At 42.0% G+C, this 20,250-nt stretch overlaps 2 protein-coding genes across 6 annotated transcripts in view; one reads left to right on the plus strand and one right to left on the minus strand.

The window, feature by feature from the left end:
• The first annotated feature begins 1 nt into the window (after position 1).
• ptrhd1 (peptidyl-tRNA hydrolase domain containing 1) lies at positions 2–1,179 on the plus strand. Its single transcript, XM_066705133.1, has 2 exons — positions 2–249; positions 777–1,179. Exons 1-2 carry the CDS (start codon positions 37–39, stop codon positions 945–947), a joined length of 384 nt encoding a protein of 127 aa, XP_066561230.1. The 5' UTR covers positions 2–36; the 3' UTR covers positions 948–1,179.
• Positions 1,180–2,069: 890 nt separating this feature from the next.
• ncoa1 (nuclear receptor coactivator 1) overlaps positions 2,070–20,250 on the minus strand; it is a 49,482-nt gene continuing 31,301 nt past the window's right edge. For 4 of the 5 annotated variants that reach the window (XM_066705004.1, XM_066704987.1, XM_066704996.1 and 1 more), the window contains 13 exons: positions 19,697–19,837; positions 18,997–19,144; positions 17,876–18,896; positions 16,806–16,965; positions 13,540–13,695; positions 12,996–13,116; positions 12,705–12,873; positions 11,899–12,180; positions 11,252–11,356; positions 10,489–10,870; positions 9,636–9,810; positions 8,811–8,997; positions 2,070–8,618 (listed from right to left, as the gene is read on the minus strand). In XM_066705004.1, coding sequence (XP_066561101.1) covers positions 8,451–8,618; positions 8,811–8,997; positions 9,636–9,810; positions 10,489–10,870; positions 11,252–11,356; positions 11,899–12,180; positions 12,705–12,873; positions 12,996–13,116; positions 13,540–13,695; positions 16,806–16,965; positions 17,876–18,896; positions 18,997–19,144; positions 19,697–19,837 — 3,215 coding nt within the window. In that variant the 3' untranslated portion in view covers positions 2,070–8,450. The remainder of the gene's footprint in view (positions 8,619–8,810; positions 8,998–9,635; positions 9,811–10,488; positions 10,871–11,251; positions 11,357–11,898; positions 12,181–12,704; positions 12,874–12,995; positions 13,117–13,539; positions 13,696–16,805; positions 16,966–17,875; positions 18,897–18,996; positions 19,145–19,696; positions 19,838–20,250) is intronic. The other variant, XM_066705022.1, reaches the window with a different exon arrangement.

Genomic DNA, 20,250 nt, shown 5'->3' on the forward strand with positions numbered 1-20,250 from the left:
CGTGACGTCACTTTGTAGTACGCAGGAGACTTAAACATGGCGGCGCCCGTAGGCAGCGGTGGGTCTTCTCGTCTGGTGCAGTATGTGGTGGTTCGAGCAGACCTGGTGAGGACCTTGGCCTGGCCCTTGGGTGCCGTTATCACGCAGGCTTGCCATGCAGCAACCGCTGCTATTCACTTGAACTACAACGACCAGGACACGCAGCAGTACCTGGCCGAACTGGACAGCATGCACAAAGTGGTGCTGGAGGTAAGCGGTATCGACATAGGAACATATGCTGTTATTCAGCTGCAGTTTTAAAGTGTGTAAGCGTTCCTGACTCCTTTGAACACAAACACTTAAAACGTGTTTTGCACATGTTCTATCATTTGGGTACTGTATTTTGATCAGTATTTCAGATGATCATTCTTATCGGTTGTGTGCATTGATTCACTAGCTGGGACTGCTGTTTTCTAGTCGTAGACAAACAGATAGTGTAAGCATGCATTTAATTAAACGAATTGCAGAAATTAAGTGTCCTTTAAAGCTGATCGATAAGATTGCTTTGATAATTTGGGATGTCTGACATGACATGCTATCTCTGTGCTGGAGAAGCAATAGTTTCTCTTTTTAAAGCATTATACCATGTAATTGTAACCGTACCGCATAATATGGATGGATTAGCTGCATTTATAATCCAGCTTTACCAGTCTGACCTGTGTTGTATTTTAACTGTTCGGTTAACTCAGTGTTTGTTCCTCCCTGTATAAATGGATGTCTCGCACGTCTCCCTGCAGGCTCCAGATGAAGCCTCTCTCTCAAGCCTGTCAGAAACACTGCGCCAGAAGGGCGTGGCTCACAAATTATGGGTGGAGCAGCCAGAGGACACGCCCACTTGCCTGGCCCTGAAGCCCTACCCTAAAGAAACGGTGCAGCCTCTACTGCGCAAATTCAAACTGTTTAAGTGACACTGCCACCCTTTGAACATGCAGCCAGCCATGCCGTTTGGTTACAGTCACATTGCTTAATACTGTACCAAACAAGCACCTCCAGGCTATCAAGCAATCGGATATCAAAATATTTAGTGCAATGGACCCATCAGTGCATTATCCTTTACTGTGTGTGAAATTAAAGCTGGGAGGTATTTTTGGTCTTAATTTCTCTATAGATAACAAGTAAATTAAAGTGTATACAATTGTCTGTTGCTTCTATTTGATTTATTGGTGGTGCATCCTGCACTACCTTTGATTCTGCTATTGTTTCTGCTTTGGTGGTTGTTTGCCTGTTCTGTTACGGTTGCCATCTTCCAGGAATACCTCCCCCAGCTGCCTGTGGTGTTATGGACGCACATTCTTCATGATTGAGCACTGCATCACCTTGGGTATTCGGTTAAAAGTATCTTTTACTTTAGGAAAATTAGAATTTATCGTAACTATATCCATTCTGATCATGAAGAGGTCTCCAAAGGTAGTCTCCCTGGTAGATTGCTGTAAACTGCCAAACTCTCAGTGCAGTCACGGTATCTCAGGGGGTGGAGTGGGGCTGTTCAGTGTTTGGTTTCTTTCAAGGGGTGGGTATTGCCATCCTCACTGCTAGGTAGGTGATATAATCTTCTGTTGAACATCACTACAAATGTTAAGAAACTCTTCTTGCATATGAATACATTTTACGTCATGCCATTGAAAAAGTAGGATTTAGTTGGATTCAGCCAAGTAGCTGTTCACTATATGGTAATATATATATGCACATAAATGTAAAACCAAACTACCTTCAGTGCCAAATCATCTTAAAGTAATTGTACCAGACATCACACTATATGTTTCTATGTTTTATCTTCAATTGTTTAACATTTTGGAGATGTTTAATTTATTGTATGTCAGTAGCAATTAAGAAACTAGTAGAGAAAAAGGCAGATATTCCCCTGCAGAAATAAAATATGTAAATCCTGTTTTTGAATGGTGCTTTTATAGCAGTTTGTTAAATGCAGGATACAAAGTGTGTATTTACATTTACTCACACTCATCATTAAGCAGCCTGCATCCTCTGTGAAACTCATACACACAATAAATCACAAGACCGGACAAAATGAATAAAATTTATATATATATTTATTTATATTAATTTTACAAGAAAAAGTGGAACCTTGATTAACGAGCTCACTACTGTGTTCTAATTGAGTTCCAAACAAGCTCTAGGCTTGTCTGAATGACCAGTACAAGAATTTATATCAATAAGGCAGCGCTGACAGTAAGTGACAAGCATTATTTATCAGGCATATACAGTTGCTCCCAAAGGTTTAGACAGTGGCTTGAAAGTTATTAACTGCTGCTAGAGTTAAGTATTGCTATACATTTCAATTTTCTTTTATATTCATGTGGACAGACAATATTTAACATGTGGCAAAAGTAGTGAAACTGTAAACAGGATTGTTCTTTGCTTTTCAGTTATTCAAGGGGCACATTTCTTGATGGATACTAATCGAGGAAATATGGTCATTGTATCTACAGCAACAGGTAGAATCTCATCGAGATTAAACAGGGAAAGCTATAAAAATAGAAGGCATCTAATTGAGATTTACAGTGCTATTAAATGGGTCGGGACAGTCAACAGAAGAATATAATAATGTGACAGGAGCAGTTAGCAGTGTCATTTAAGTTTTCAAAGCAGTCTGAAAAAGGGTGGAATGTTTTAGAAGAAATTATTGTAAAAAGCTGTGACAAAACTGAACATATTGGTCAATGGATCTAAATGAAGAATTCAGGATGCGAAGAGCAAAGTGTTTCTTGTTGCAATCTTGTCTCTTCCAGAAATACACCAGAGATATTTCCATTCATGAACACAACAAGATTGTTAACTTATATTGTTAATACTGTGGACAATATAGAATTACAGTAATGGTTTGAGGAGCCTGAGATTTAGAAAAGAGATATTTTAAATACCCAACTGCACGTCATTCTGCATAAGTTGGCATCCGGAAATAATATTTTTGAATTATTTATTTTGCTGGACAATGATGCACTTTTTGTTTGTTTTTGTAAATGGACAGATGACAGGTAACAGATTTTTTCTGTGTTCTGTTCTTTCTGTTTCAAATTTTAAAAGGCTGACTAAGTTTAAGTTAGAAATAGTAAAAAGTGAATTGTACTTTTTGTAAATCCCTGGAATATTTATATTTCAGTAAAAACTTTAAATACGGAAAATACAGCATAGTAATTATACAAAGATAAATATCAGAAATCCATTTTTAACAAGGAAAAAAAAGCAAACTGTAAAAGCTTATAAGGATCACTGCAATGCAGGAAATATATACATAAGGCGCCTCAGAATTGATATAAAGTATTGAGTGAAATAAATTAAAAGATTTAAGAATAAATTGCATTGGTTTCATTTCACAAACATGTCCTTAACAGTTTTGTGGACTCACACATCCAAACATTAAATCATGCAATTAGCAAGATAAAAAGCACATTTGTTTATATTAGTACAGTTTGATAAATACAATTACTGGCATATTTGTTTAAAGGAGACGTTCGTAATTCTGATTCCACTGTCAGTATTAGTATAGCATTTCAAGCTATACAAAGCAGCTTAATTAGATAACTACAGTGCATAACTAGCTGTCACCATGAGTTTATACTTCCAGGCTATCACTGGTTCAAGGCTATTATTCAAATATGTAACCAAGTCAGGAACGGCATCGGGATGCAGTGAATGAACCCAGACCATCTCCAGTGAGTTTATTATCTGCTTTGTGACAGAGACTTCTCACGCTATAAGAAACTTGTACAAAATCCTAAGGTTCTTAAAAAAGAAAACACTGGTCAATGTCTTAGTTCTGCACTAAGAACTTCAGGCAGCAGTATGTTATCAGAAATGTATGAAGTATATATATATATATGTGTGTGTGTGTGTGTGTGTAGATATATGTATTTATGCATCTCTCTCTCATATATATATATATATATATATATATATATATATATATATATATATATATATATATATGACAGGAATTTATATGTATGTGAAATACAATCTTTTAATTTGTTTTTCTTTCATACTGTGTAACTTTTGCAACTGAAATTTTGCCCAATCAAATCTGACTTGAACATGACTCAATGCTCTAATTAGTTGATCTTATAACTTTGGTGATTTTACAGGTGCAACTTCACTAACCCTGTGGATTGTGTTTACTAAAAAGTGACAGAAACAAAGTCTGTACTGGCACCGGAGTTAAGGAGATTCTGCCATGAGCCACAGGTAACATTCTCCTCTAACCAAGGTTCCACTTTCTCAGATCTGTGTAACTTTTGACAACAGAGACAAGAAATTAAATAATATGGCCTTTTTGTCTTTAAATTAACCCGTACAAAAGCCAGCTCATGCTGCTTCTCGCTCTCGGTAAAATCACATTCAGCAGTCGCTAAACTATTCTCTCGCATATAGAGCAAACTAAACACAGGAAATGTGCAGGTAACTAACAATAGAAGTAATAAAATCAGGATTTGTTTTGTGTTTTCTACATGAATCAAATCAATCCTATACATACACAAACACACACACGCATATATGTAAAAAAAAAAATGGAAACTTATAATTCTGTCCCCCATTTCAGGCTATAGCTTACTATCTATCTTGGAACTCTGAAGATATAGACATTTACTTTTTCTAGTTTGACATTCTGCTTTTATATATTAATACCAAATTGATTTCCATACAAACGGATGTTGCCATGTATTTTGTAATACTGTATATATGGCTGGCCATGCTAGAATTCTCTAGAAATATTATACTGCAAGTGTGTAGATTGACAGATAGCACATTACATGGGGTGTATTACTGCATGATGGGAAATGTAGCTCATTGACATGCTTTACATAATATGAAAAAAGGTCTGTATTGAATCTCCTAGATCAACTTATCAGGAACATCTGTAAATATGACATACATCAGAATTGGAAAAAACAAGATAGTTAGTAAGACAACGTTCCTAAGGGGGGAGGGACACAGAGGTACAATCATCACCCCAAGTTCTTCTGTTCCTTTTTTGATGTTTCCAGATTTTTTTTTACCTGTAGTGCATGTATGTATACACAAACACCCCCATATAGCGACTCTCAAAAGGAATAATACTCTACTCATATTGACCAAAACAGATGCTCATTCACTTTCACTTCAGTCCAAATAAGAAAATGCAGAAACAATATTTAAATCACAGGGTCTATACATTTGCCATTAAAAAATAATCTGTAATGGCTTTAATTTAAAAAAATAAATAATTAAATGTGTGTGTCAATCAACTGTGATAATAAGCAAGAGATTAGTTTAGTCTGTATTTACAATGGAGTGTATGTGATTACTTTTGTTCCAGATATTGCAAATTAGGAAAAAACAAGAATAAACAAAGGGCAAATAGAACACCTAATAGCAATAAATTAGGTGGACATCCATTGTCAAGAATAAATAGGAATATGGTCTCGATTTCAACAAGTCTAGGACTAGTCTATTTAAAATAATTTTGGCCAGTGATAGTAACTAGTGCTAATTCAGGTTTGTGAAATTCTCTGGGGTATGAACACTTTTGGGGGGGCATTAAGAAGTGCAAGATAATGTTTAGGACATGAGAATATATGTATATATTTTTTTAATATTACTAAACGAACAAAAAAGTATAAAATCTAAATTTTCTCAAACGTAAATGTACAATTTTGTAAATGTAAAGGTAAAAGCATTTTCTTTTACTAAAAAGGAATGTGAATAAACAATTTATGGTCAGAAGTAGTTGAGTGTTAAGATCCTTTGGAGTCTTTGTACACACACACACACACACACACACACACACACACACACACACACACACACACCCTCAAAGTAGGACAATTTACAGGACTGACTTATTTTTTCAGGTAGAATTATCAATAAAACAGGACTTCTTTCTAACCAAGGTCTCCCTGTGAACCAATGAGTTCCTCCCAGAGGTAACTCAATACTGGAATTTAATTCCTCAAATAAACACACACACACACATACATACATACATACACACACACCACACACAGTATAAACTATACACAAGGTGACCAGCAAATAAAACACTGTCAGACTGTTGTTAAAACTGAAGAGGACAAGTTTGATAATATGCATAGGATTCCTATAACAGGGCTGTTCGATAATTCAAACAATAGACTAGAATTTAAATTGATGCTGGTATAAAATGTCATTATGACAATAACTGATCCTATTCACCTCAGTCTTTGGTCAAGCATTTATTAATATGTTGACATGTTAACAGTAGATCCTCACATGCAGCCACCACCTGACCAATCTCTCTGGAAACTGATTGTCTATGGTCAATCCTCACAGGAAAACAGTGCAGGCCAGGAAGTGAGTTAATGAAATGCATGTAGCAGCACAAAAATGTAGAAATGCAGCTTTCAACAGAGAGCGACATCACACACCGACACTGGCTGAACTGTGTGTGTTAAATCATTACCTGGAGGGGGATTCCTCAGTCCAAGCACACGTTCTGGCAGTTTAGTACCAGTAACTGCAACACTGGTTGTCTGCTCTTTCACCCGTTGACAGAAACAAGGCTTCTGCGCCTCCAGTAAGACTCGAACCTGGGGAGCCACCACTCGTGCTCCCTTTGTTCTTACTATTATCGATGATCTTGGAATAGCACTTCATCAGGGTTCGTGGTAGCAGTAGCTGTAGCTTTTTCCCTGCATGGTTACCATTCTGCCACACAGTAAAAACAGGACCAACCCTTTATTGCCCAAAGGCATACGTCACTCTGTGTCAATATCAGTTTCATTTGTATATCATCTTTCATGTACCCTCCAGTTTCCATAAGGCTCTGACAATGTTGCACAATTTTATAATCACCCCGCATATACACAGTGAGACCTCCGAGAAAATAAGCTATTTGGACCATAAAATTCTCCTTTTTTAATAATATTTCTTTAAACAGAGCTATTCTGATACCAGAGTATAGCTGAAAGAATTAGGCTCTTGATTTCCTTTATATTTTCACAATTAGATGAATCTTATCTAACAATATACTGTACCTCCCCACTGCCATTATTGCTTGCTATTAGCATCATTTTTTGTTGCTCTTTTTTCTCGAAATGATACTTGTCGTCCAGTAACATTACCGATAGTGTTACAGCAGCACCAACCCAGGTTAGTGCTGAACAGTGTCAGACTCACAGCATGCACATGAGTAACAGTCCACAAGCTGTGCAGTAGAGCAGGATGGGACTGTATTGTAGTTAGTTTCAATGTGCCAACTGTGGGGATGAGCAAAGCATTTGTATTTCCAGTACTCCTTTAAAATGTTGACTAGTATCAGTAAATTAATTGTAATTCAAAACAGAAGATGTTTTTGTGTGTCCTAAATCCGTTATTGTGTTGCTGTTTAATTAATTGTGTCTACAAGATCATATATTGGAAAAAAAAAAGAGAACTGCAAAGCTAGCCTGACCAAAATTAAACTCCCAACTTCCAAACAATCATTTCTCCTTCACATTAAATTAAAAGATAGCGAGTTTTCCAAGTCCACATTTCGCTGGCTCACATTTTTATAGGTGTATACTCTGCTGATGCCAAAAGTTGTCTCTGAGAACAATAAAACAATGACAGATACCAATTCGCAAATTATACAATGCAAACTCCTTATCCTGCTTCAAATCCCAAGATATCTGTGAGTTTTACTTCAGAATGACTGTTTCCTTAAAATAATAAAATTTTAAAGGATAGAAGAAACTTTTCGCTCATCCCAGTCTAGTCTGTCTGTTCTATACAATACTTTCATTCTGCACGGTACACATGGCAAAAACACTGATAGGCCAAAGAGAACCATTCCTGGCTCAGAGTATTCACAGCTGTTAGAAAAAGATCTGTGTAGGACATTTGTTGTCTATTATTTATAAAACCGTTTCCCAAAGAAAAGCCTGTGGCGGACAGTGTGCTAAGTCTCTCTTCCTGGTGATTCTTGTTCCAATTGACTGACTGAGAGAGAAAAAAAAAAACAAGAGCATCCTCCCACCAGGCACTGCAGTGGAAAGCCAGTCAGTGACAGATCCAGCTGAAACTGAACTATCCTTGCACAACAGAAAAAAAAAAAGCATTCCCAAAGTGTTGTCCCGTCACATCGCTGCTCCGATTGGCAAAGAAGCCAAGCTCTGCAGTTACATTCAGTCAAGCACCAGATCCTCCAAACTGCCTGATGAATGCAGCCCAACCAGAAAGCAGGTCCTCCTTTACTTGGCAAATCTGGAACGTGGTCCTCCAAACACCCAACCAGGAAGCAGATTTTCAGAGTAAGCAACCAGGAATGAGCACTCTGCCAACAGACTGAGATATTCAATCACCCCTTCACCGCCCCCCAAAATAGTCTTGAGGAAATTTAAAAACAAAATTGTGAAAAATATAAATCTCTCTTTGTGAAAAGCTCAGCTCCACCTAGGGTGTCATTCAGTTAACAGCTGCTGAAGGAGGCTTTTCTGCTGTGATTGGGTGGTCTGGGTGCCAGTCCCCCCCTTCTGTGATCCCATTGGGCCAGATTGGTTCAAGTAGGGGTCTCCGCCAACCAAGTTAACGGTACATTGGACATCGGCGAAAACTTGAACCTGTTGTACCTGCAGAAATAACAGACATTTCAATGATCTCTCCAAAGACCTCAGGCCAGTTCGAAGAAGAGGAAGAGGAGAAGAAAGAAGAAAGAAGCAGAAGGTTTTAACAGTAAGGAAAAACTTACTAAAATTAATTTACTTTTGTAATAAATGTTGACAAGTTCTCCCCCTGGTCAACCTGAGGTGTTGCACACTGACCTGATCATTACACATGGACGTGACGCTCCCCATGTTGCTGTTGCCCATGCCAACAGGTGGTCCCATGGGTGGCAGGGAGCCCACACCCCCCGTGCCCCCTGCCATGGACACGGTGATGCTCATGTTGTTGTACACACCTTGCTGGCCAAAAGCCTGGGGTGGAGTCTGTCCTGACTGGTTGTACATGCTGTCAATCAAACAAAACTCCAGTCAGATAGTGCAAGATGTTTGCTATTATTTCATTATTCTTTTCAATCGTGATAACGTAGTTATGTTATGTGAATGACTACATCTGCATTAGACTGACAGCACAAGATAATACAGCCCTATATCTTAAAAATTGTACAGTGTGCTACACAGTAAGTTGAGCCTACAGTCCTATACTACTGAAATGTGACAGCTGGGGAGTTGGTTCAGACTGATTTAAATATTGAATTACTGTACCACTAGAATCCAGTTCCAAAGGATTTAATCTCTTCCATTGTATGTCTTGAGCTGGAATCTGATGCATACTGTACTAAGAAGAAGGGCTCTGGAGATATTCATTAAAAGTCTCATATGCACAAAGTGATTCTTAAAGTTATGAGGACCTTCTTAGTATTGCTATATACATGACTGTCTCTGGGGGTGAAGAGCCCATGTCAGCTTCAGACTGTAATCCACTGTTTGACCACTGCACAGCTGTGATTGACATTATTCTTTCAATATCATCCTCCACAAGATATTAGTACAGTGTTCTGAAAATTGCAAAATTCTCCATTTCCATTCAAGACAACTGTGCAAACACTATTTCGTTCTTAAACATTTATTAAGTTGATGAAATACCTATTATTTCCCATACTGCCTTGTTGCCAGCTCTTCATGTCAGGTGACTGGTATCCAGGTGGTGCCTGAGACTGCTGGAGAAGAGGACTCTGGGAAGCCGAGATCTGTGGTGACAGCAGGGGACTGGTGGGGCTGAGTGCAGGAGGGAAAGGAGGCTCCGCCTGCTGGACCATTCCTAAACAACAAGATTTTGTTTTTAAAGATCTCATCTGGGACATATCCATTTCACATCTCCACATACATTTACATTGTTTCATACAATCCAGATTATTTTTATTCTGATTCCAATTATTGGCTGCTGTACCAACACAGCGTGTAGAGAGAACTGAAAATGTATGGGTTTCCCCACAAAATCTGTACTCGGCTAGTTTTGTTGTTTTTGATCTGAATGTAATCAGTGCATGTAGATGACAAGTATTTGGTTGTGTTCAGAAGCTCTTCAGTTATTTATATAATTTTAGAACTGTACTGGAATACTTTGTCTATATCAATGTGTCACTTGCTGTTTAACATGTAGAATAGGCAACCCAAGATGATCTTTCCAATGCCAGTGCTCATGCTGCCACTGTGCTTTCCTGTACACCCTGTAGAAAACGGTTCTCCAAACATACGTGTGGGGTTGGAAGTGCAGATTAAAAAGTGTTGTTTGTAATTCAGAAAACATCTGGTGCTCTTTCAAATTAATAGACAACCAGAAGAGCGTGGTATAATACACTTTACTTGAAAGATGTCAAATATTTTGATGTTCTGTAAACATACATGTTGAAAAATCCTAAAGCTAGAAAGAATAACACAATTATCTCCCTGACACATGGAGCTGTGGCCGTCTGTTAGTTGTCTGTCTGCACCATACCTGGCCCTCCAAACTGCTGGAAGAGGTTGGGCTGGACAGGGGAGTTCACAGCACCCCCAAACTGGCCCTGCACACCGCTCATCATGCCTTGGCTGGTCATAGGGCCCCTGGCAGGGAGCTGGGTTTCGGGAGGCCCTCCCATGGGGCTGAATGGATTTGGAGAATTGGGGGGGTTCCCTGCCCCCGAGCTGTAGCCAGGGGGGTATGAGAACTGCTGCAGCTGCTGAGGGCCTTTGGGTCCCCGGGCGGCCCCCATGAGCGCCCCCCCCAAACTGTGCTGCCGCATGACCATCGCCTTCTGCTGCAGGAGCTGCCTCTGTCGATACTGGAAGCTGAGGAGCTCTCTCTGTCGCTGCGCCAGCATCTGAGCATTGAGAGGGGGCTGTGGGGCGAGAGACAGGGGAGTCACACTCTCCAGACACCAGGAGCAGTGACAGATGTACCTTGCATTAAAATATTAACTGACTCAAGATCAGGATGTCTGGCAAATACAATAATGTTTTCCTACTTTTCATCAATAAACTGAGAATCTTAAGTATCATTTTTGTGCATTTCTATTCTAGTCAGTTTGATTCAATTCACACTGAACTCTGCTCCGATAAAAACTACTCCACTATCCAGAACTGCAAACTTTGGCCCAACACTGTATTAGGATAATATGCAAGCTAGTTTATTCTGAAGACAGAAGAGACTTCTCCTGCCGCACTGGGTGAACCGCCACACTTTAAGCCTACAATTACCATCTCCCAGCCAATTCCCTCACCTGAGACGGCAGTTGAGGCTGCTGCAGGCCTTGACGCATCCCCATGGCAACAGGCCCTCCACCTGGAAACTGACCCATTGCAGCCTGGCGGTTCTGCTGCATCAGCTAGTAAATGAGAATGTGCAGTATAAACCTTACTGGGAAATCATACTACAAACTTGTATAAGACAAGTACACTGTACTGTTGTACATGTTTGGCAAGGACAAATACTAAGGAAGGTGTGAAGCCTGTTTTGAGAGATTTGACTTTAATATCATCACCAAAATTAATCTCCATCACCTATAAGCCACAACACTTCTTAAGATGTCTCTGGTTTCTATCTCACAGAGTGAACGGAGCATGGAAATAAATGTATGCCAGAGGTATTCAGCTTTGAATTTTGTTCTAAGTAAAATGTATAATTTTATTCTACAAAGACATAAGATACTGGGCATCTTTGAGAGTAAGCACAGCACATCTGTAACAGCCAGTGTATTTCAATTCCACACTCAGCTGCAGCTGTATTTCTTACGAGCACATGTATGTGCAATGTGTGCCGTGTAAATCACTGCCAGCTTCACAAGGGCCTTTTACAGCACTTCTGTGGGTAAGAGCCCTTTGAAGTGGCGTGAATGGCACCCAGTGTGTGTCAGGAGACGGCCAGTACCTGCTGCTGGCCCTGGAGCCTCTGCTGGAGCTGTAGCCTCAGCTGATTGGGTACGCCAGGAGGTCGGCTCATGCCTGGCCGTGGCCCCATGCCCACTCCTCCAGGGAACGCTCCCCTGGGGGCCCCGAAGCCCAGCCCCTGCGTCCTGTTCATTGTGGGGGGGAACTGGGGGGAGACTGAGGGGAACTGTGGTGGGTATCCAGGGGGCTTTGGCTCCATTAGCATGGGGGACTGTGGGGGCTGGACAGGGAACCGCTGAGAGAGGTTGTCCAGGCAGCCGCCCTGAAAACAAAGGGAACGGTGTCAGCACACCTCTGAAAGTCACATGTTTTTATGGCATCTGTGTTTTCTAAAAGATGGCTTCAAGTCTGCAAGTATTGCTGTGAAATTCCACACATCCTCATTCCTATGGAGGGCCACACCGGCAGACTGCAGGAGGCTGTTAATTATCTATTTTGTATGTATATTATCTAAATTATCCATTACATTTAATTAGTTAATGATTTTTTTTACTGTGAGTGCAATGCTTCAGATAACCACTGATGAATGCATGGCATGATTTGAGCTGGTAACTAAAATTGACAAAACTGTGGTACATTAGCAGTGGAAGGGGCTACTATGTATCAGTTAGGCTAGCACTGGATTTAATCTATATTTATGTTGTTATTGTTGTCTTTTTTCACAGAAGAGGTTATATATTTATAACACAGCAAAACCACAGTGGACAGACAGTGAGATGACAGTACGGGTTCAGCCTGCAGGGCTATGTCTGCTACCAAGCCCCGCTAGCCCAGTGGAAAGCTCACCTGCACCAGCTTGTCAATGCCCAGTGCTCGGTCCAGCTCTGCCAGCTCACTCTCGTCTGTGCCGCTCAGGAAGGACACCAGCTGGTCAAGCAGCGCCTTCTCATCGTTGCGGCCCTCCGGGGTGGTGGGCGGGCACAGCATCTCGTCCAACGGGCAGGGGACACACTGCCTGTGGGAGGGGGAGGAGAGTGTTGCCCTGGAGTCATGATCAGACACACGTTAGAGATCCACAGAGCACCGTGAGAGTGGATCAGTCCTTCAGAGAGCCATGGCATGGGGTGGCATACTCACTCTGGTAGGACTGTTGGATGGGCCTCGTTTACATTTCCCAGGTTGCCATCAAAAGGCATTGGTTCTGCCATGGGCCGAGGGTGGAAGTGTTGTGACCCTGCCAGCTCCATCTTTGACATCCCTGCAAAGACACAGACAGTGCTTTAGAGTCTATCCCTTTCTCTTTAAAAATGACTGCATATCACCCAAGGTTACCTCCTGTCAAATGTTTGTTCCCCAAATAAATTGTGAAATAGCTACTGAAAAGGCTACAGGCTCTTCTTGTGAAGACACAAAAACAGTGCCTACATGTAATGCAAAGATGCAAGACAGCAGAACGATATATCCAATTGTGTCTGCACTGTCAAAACCAATTCATTCTCCTCAGAGACTATGGCCAACGTTCCCCTAGACAAAATGGGACAATATTTGCTAATACATTGTTTGCTTTTTATTCATTGACTTTCAGTTGCAAAGAACTGGACCTTGGAGTAGTTACACCTGCCTTCTGGAGTGAATATGTCTATTTGAGCTAAATTACCTAAAAGATCCACATGACAGGTACCTGTGTCAGTGTTGTAAGTGTTAATGTGACCTGGCTCTGGGAAAGGGCTACTGTCCTTGGGAGGTTGGAAAGGGTCCGCTTGGCCCTGGGTGGGAGTGGAGGGGCTACAGAACTCAAAGGGAGATTGAATCTGAAGGCCAGAGCCATCTCTGAAAGCTGAAGGAGAGAGAGAGCGAGAGAAAGAGAGAGATGCTCAGTTTAGGTTAAATGTTTTTGAAGATACTGTTAATCTTATCTGTAATGTGTTACGTAACCACACTTACTCTGGTCTTGCATCAAAAATAAAGTCTTGACATATTAAAAAGCTAAAATGTTCATTCTAACAGGGCAACTCACTCATAATAAATAATGAATGGAAGCCAGTATCTGAAAAAAGCAGTTATTTCTGCTCCGAACCGCCAGGAACGAAGGAAATATTTCTGCCTTATTTTTGACTAGGATGCTAAAAATTAAGATGAAAAAAGCAGAAAACCAACCAAAGCAAGATCACTTTCAATGGCTTTACACTAGGTGGTAGTAGGATTTATTGTTCATCGCCCTGGATTAGCTTCTGCTAAGAAAAAATACTATATACAGTGAGGGAAAAAAGTATTTGATCCCCTGCTGATTTTGTACGTTTGCCCACTGACAAAGAAATGATCAGTCTATCATTTTAATGGTAGGTGTATTTTAACAGTGAGAGACAGAATAACAACAAAAAAATCCAGAAAAACGCATTTCAAAAAAGTTATACATTGATTTGCATGTTAATAAAAATAAGTATTTGATCCCCTATCAATCAGCAAGATTTCTGGCTCCCAGGTGTCTTTTATACAGGTAACGAGCTGAGATTAGGGGCACTCTCTTAAAGGGAGTGCTCCTAATCTCAGTTCGTTACCTGTATAAAAGACACCTGTCCACAGAAGCAATCAATCAATCAGATTCCAAACTCTCCACCATGGCCAAGACCAAAGTGCTGTCCAAGGATGTCAGGGACAAGATTGTAGACCTACACAAGGCTGGAATGGGCTACAAGACCATTGCCAAGCAGCTTGGTGAGAACGTGACAACAGTTGGTGCGATTATTCGCAAATGGAAGAAACGCAAAATAACTGTCAGTCTCCCTCGGTCTGGGGCCCCATGCAAGATCTCACCTTGTGGAGTTTCAATGATCATGAGAACGGTGAGGAATCAGCCCAGAACTACACGGGAGGATCTTGTTAATGATCTCAAGGCAGCTGGGACCATAGTCACCAAGAAAACAATTGGTAACACACTACGCCGTGAAGGACTGAAATCCTGCAGTGCCTGCAAGGTCCCCCTGCTCAAGAAAGCACATGTACAGGCCCGTCTGAAGTTTGCCAATGAACATCTGAATGATTCAGAGGAGAACTGGGTGAAAGTGTTGTGGTCAGATGAGACCAAAATCGAGCTCTTTGGCATCAACTCAACTTGCCGTGTTTGGAGGAGGAATGACCCCAAGAACACCATCCCCACCGTCAAACATGGAGGTGGAAACATTATGCTTTGGGGGTGTTTTTCTGCTAAGGGAACAGGACAACTGCACCGCATCAAAGGGACGATGGACGGGGCCATGTACTGTCAAATCTTGGGTGAGAACCTCCTTCCCTCAGCCAGGGCATTGAAAATGGGTCGTGGATGGGTATTCCAGCATGACAATGATCCAAAACACACAGCCAAGGCAACAAAGGAGTGGCTCAAGAAGAAGCACATTAAGGTCAAGGAGTGGCCTAGCCAGTCTCCAGACCTTAATCCCATAGAAAATCTGTGGAGGGAGCTGAAGGTTCAAGTTGCCAAACGTCAGCCTCGAAACCTTAATGACTTGGAGAGGATCTGCAATGAGGAGTGGGACAAAATCCCTCCTGAGATGTGTGCAAACCTGGTGGCCAACTACAAGAAACGTCTGACCTCTGTGATTGCCAACAAGGGTTTTGCCACCAAGTACTAAGTCGAAGGGGTCAAATACTTATTTCCCTCATTAACATGCAAATCAATGTATAACTTTTTTGAAATGCATTTTTCTGGATTTTTTTGTTGTTATTCTGTCTCTCACTGTTAAAATACAGCTACCATTAAAATTATAGACTGATCATTTCTTTGTCAGTGGGCAAACGTACAAAATCAGCAGGGGATCAAATACTTTTTTCCCCTCACTGTGTGTAATATATATATATATATATATATACACACACACACACACACACACACATATACATACATACATATATACACTGATCAGCCATAACATTATGACCACCTGCCTAATATTGTGTGGGTCCCCCTTTTTACAGCCCTGACCCGTCAAGGCATGGACTCCACTAGACCTCTGAAGGTGTGCTGTGGTATCTGGCACCAAGACGTTAGCAGCAGATCCTTTAAGTCCTGTAAGTTGCGAGGTGGGGCCTCCATGGATCGGACTTGTTTGGCCAGCACATCCCACAGATGCTCGATTGGATTGAATCACCAACTCGTGATTCATCAGACCAGGCCACCTTCTTCCATTGCTCCGTTGTCCAGTTCTGATGCTCACGTGCCCATTGTAGGCACTTTCGGCAGTGGACATAGGTCAGCATGGGCAACCTGACTGGTCTGCGGCTACGCAGCCCCACACGCAACAAACTGCGATGCACTGTGTGTTCTGACACCTTTCTATCAGAACCAGCATTACCTTTTTCAGCAATTTGAGCTACAGTAGCTCGTCTGTTGGATCGGACCACACGGGCCAGCCTTCGCTGCCCACGTGCATCAATGAGCCTTAGCCGCCCATGACCCTGTCGCCGGTTCACTGTTTTTCCTTCCTTGGACCACTTTTGATAGGTACTGACCACTGCAGATCGGGAACATCCCACAAGAGCTGCAGTTTTGGAGATGCTCTGACCCAGTCGTCTAGCCATCACAATTTGGCCCTTGTCAAAGTCGCTCAGATCCTTACGCTTGCCCATTTTTCCTGCTTCTAACACATCAACTTTGAGGACAAAATGTTAATTTGCTGCCTAATATATCCCACCCACTGACAGGTGCCATGATAACAAGATTATCAGTGTTATTCACTTCACCTGTCTGTGGTCATAATGCTATGGCTGATCGGTGTATATATACATTTATATATAAAATAATAAAGACTAACAAACATCACAGCCACTTTTTACTATTTATTTATTAATCAGAATTTAAGGGAAGAGGATTCTGAAAGTTTGTTTTCAAATTAGAGATCTAAAGGGAGAAATGAAGGTTGACAGTGCAGTGCACCACAGTGCGTCTCTCACCACGTCCCGGTGTGTTGGGCAGCTCCTGCTTCACACTCACGCCCCTGGGAATGCTGGCTTCTCTTGGCTGCGAGTTGCACTGCTCTTCAGGAGGCTTTGCCCCCAGAACACCTCCCAGCGTGGGCAGCAGCTGATTCAGAGTGTCCAGGTTAGCGCCATACTGGGAAAACAAGAGCAGCCAGGTCACCACTGCACTGCACACCTAATACACAGCACTGCTACATTGTTCTGAACACCTAATACACAGCACTGCACAGAGGCAGCCAGGATTATGGTGTATTGGCAAAACAGGCATTTCTGTTTGTATTGATATGTATTTTTAAAAGTCAGAAAATCAAAAGCAGCAAACCATAAGAGAGAATAATTAGAGAGAGAGGAAAAGTGGAGCCAGCTGTGGGCCGTTTATGAAATACAAGATGTTTAACATAATATTAGTAAACAAAGTTAAGTGCCAAGATACAAAACAAAAATGTAAACAAACCAAACAGTGCCTGCGATATGTCCACTAACTAGCCAATCGATAGAGAGCAATCTCCTCAATGTTCTTGTTGGCACTGATACTATTTTAATTTGAAAGCACAATGAACAATACAACAATACAAAATTTACTTTTGGCTGTGGCACACGTTTCCTACACATTACAACATAATGTTTTCTACCACATATGCACAAATAAAGTTCAGGAAATCAGAATTCAAGTAGAGAATAAAGTGTACTTTGTATCTCCACAGGGACAAAGACTACACCATACAAATGTCATCACTGTTAGCTATACACCTGTACTCCTTTTTCGTAAACCTTAGTGATTTCCTTGATTGAAAGAAAAGGGGGGTAAAAATAAACTACAATTGTATTCATCAAGTGGGCTTTTTTTCCTTTACTTATAAATCAGAAAGCTTAAGTATTATCCAGCTTAATGGCACATCTAATAAACTCTTCAGTAGGTAATTTGTAACTGAGATGTCTCAGTCCTAAGTAAATAGCCCACATTCTTTTGAATGGCAATGATTTATTTGGTAAAGGAACTGTGGAGTCTTGAGCTCCAGCTTGTTGAGATAAGGAGGCTGTACCTGATTGGTTGTTGGGTCACTGGGCCTGGGGGAGGCGTTGGCAGCACAGGGGGGCTCAGCTTCTGATTTCTTCTCTGTTTTGACTCTGACCGTCTCCAGGCTGAGGGCAGCAGGAGGGATGTTCCCCAGGTCCTTATCGTCTGTATCCAGGAGGATCCGCAACAGCTGGTGATCCTGGCGCTCCTTGGTGCTGGAGAGACTGGTGGAGGATTCCTTCTTGATTTCAGATTCATTCCTGGCACCCTTGCTAGGCTCGGTGGGGCTGTTATCCTGCAGGAGCCTGTGCAGGATCTTGTGGCGCTCTGTTAGAGAGCTGTGGGAGTTTGGACAAAGCGCAGGTAAGGACGGAGCTGTGTCTGTTTCGGAGGGTCGGCTCCCACAGTTGTCAAGGAGCTGGGCAAGCTTGGGGTTGCTGTGCTGCTGAGGAGTTTTGGCATTGTCTTCTCTGCACTCAGGCGGCCCTTCCGGTGGTTTTGTCAGAGAGTGGCGCACGGGGGAGCTGGCAGGAGTGGTGGTCTGTCTCTGTGGGACCGGAGATGGCGTAGAGAAGCTGAGGGGGGTGTTCGCACACTCTCCCAGGCAGCCTGACTGCTGTCTACTGAGACTGCCACTGCCATTGGGTGCTCCTGCTGGAGAGTGCAGGCTGGGGGTGGATGGTGAAAAGGGGTTGCCTGGCACCCGAGGGCTCCCCCCTAGACCGGGACTGCCTCGTGGGGGCCTGGGTGACATGAAGGAGGTGGGAGTAGCTCCCAAAGGGCTACTGAGAGGGGAGGGGCTGTTTAACTGCTGGGCACCCATTCGATTTGGTGTCAGGTACCCTGCCGAGTGGCTGGTGGGTGTGGCTGGACCAGTAGTACTGTTGTTACCATTGTTGAGATGTAGGCCCATGCCCGGGGCTTGGCTGAGTTCACTGCCCGGCTGAACAGCAGGAGAGCGGGAGGGCTGGGCTGGAGACTGGCTCCCATGTGTCAGCAGAAGGCCTGGGTTAGTGTTTTCCTGAGAGCTAGCAGTGTTGTGTTCCCTGCAGGAGAAAAATGAATAATCAATATAGGCTGTTCTTTAACAAAGCGTGGGAAAACAAAAAAAAATTCTCAAGATAGACAAATAACCTCTGGAAGTACCTGTCAATAGTGTGGATGCCCATGATGAAAGGCTGCACTTCTGGGTTGGGGGGGCAGCAGAACTTACAGCGGGTCTGGGCACTGAGAGCAGTGCCATCACTCAGAATGAAGTGGTACACCGGGCTAATGGCCGTGCCATGGGTCATCACTAGACAGACAGAGAGAGAGCGAGAGAGACACAGCTACCGATTCACTCCTCCACTTCCAAAGCAATATTAGACAAGCCACATGCATCAGCATCTGTATACCAGGGCAAGTAAATGCCTACAGCTCTGTTTTATTTTTTCATTTAATTACTGGCAAGAATGATCGTATTGTTACACCAAGAAAAAAGCATGTAATAGCTAATACTTTACTCTTTAAGAATGGCTTGACAATAAATCAAAATTAGCATTACATAATGGATAAAATGCCTATTGAATGAAGCTCCAGTGGAAGCCTGAGAGACGATAACCTCACAGTCCAACTCGTCTGAATATAAAAACAATTTCCGTCTGATTACAAAGTGCAAAACCTGAGCAATCCCACATTAGGGCTTAACCAGGAATTTCTGTTTAGAATTCAGTTAAGTTGTTTGTTTTCCACTTGTTTAAATTATTAGATTTTCTCCTTTTGCAGGCAGGAAGTGCCCAGAGAACAACTTTGCCCCAGTGTTCTCCAGAGCATAAGAGCGGGGGCGTGAGTGCGCGGCTGGACATACCCTCGTGGAGGAGCTGCTTGGCGTGGGATGCCTCCTTGCCCTGAGGCTGAAAGAAGGCATAGATGCACTTCCTGACCAGGTCCTCCCAGCCTGGACGGCCCGTGGCTCGGAGTGCACTCGTCTCGATTGAGATAATCTTCCCTGGATCACAAACACATACATTATATATATATATACTTATGCACAGAATTACATTATATATGCTGTACGATATCCACCAAGGCATCTACAAGAGGCAGACCGGATAGATTTTTTTTTTGTAATTTTTTTCCTTTTTCATTAGGTTACTACTTGTGATTTTCTTCTTTCTAATACACTTAGAAGTAAGTTATGATCCCTGTAGTGACATTTCAACACAGTGCCATGATTTTGTTCAACTGCACAAATATAAACATTATGAAAATACACATTTCTGCAGCATAAACAATTTCACTCTCAAATGTCCACAAACAAACGTATTTCACATTTTTTTGGATCTGTTGCCTACAAAAAAGAAAGACTAAACAGAGATCAGTCAAAAAATAAAGAGTTCTGCTATTAACTCTTTGGTGATG

This window comes from Amia ocellicauda, chromosome 1 (genome assembly GCF_036373705.1).
Source record: "Amia ocellicauda isolate fAmiCal2 chromosome 1, fAmiCal2.hap1, whole genome shotgun sequence".
In the NCBI taxonomy this organism is placed as follows: domain Eukaryota; kingdom Metazoa; phylum Chordata; class Actinopteri; order Amiiformes; family Amiidae; genus Amia; species Amia ocellicauda.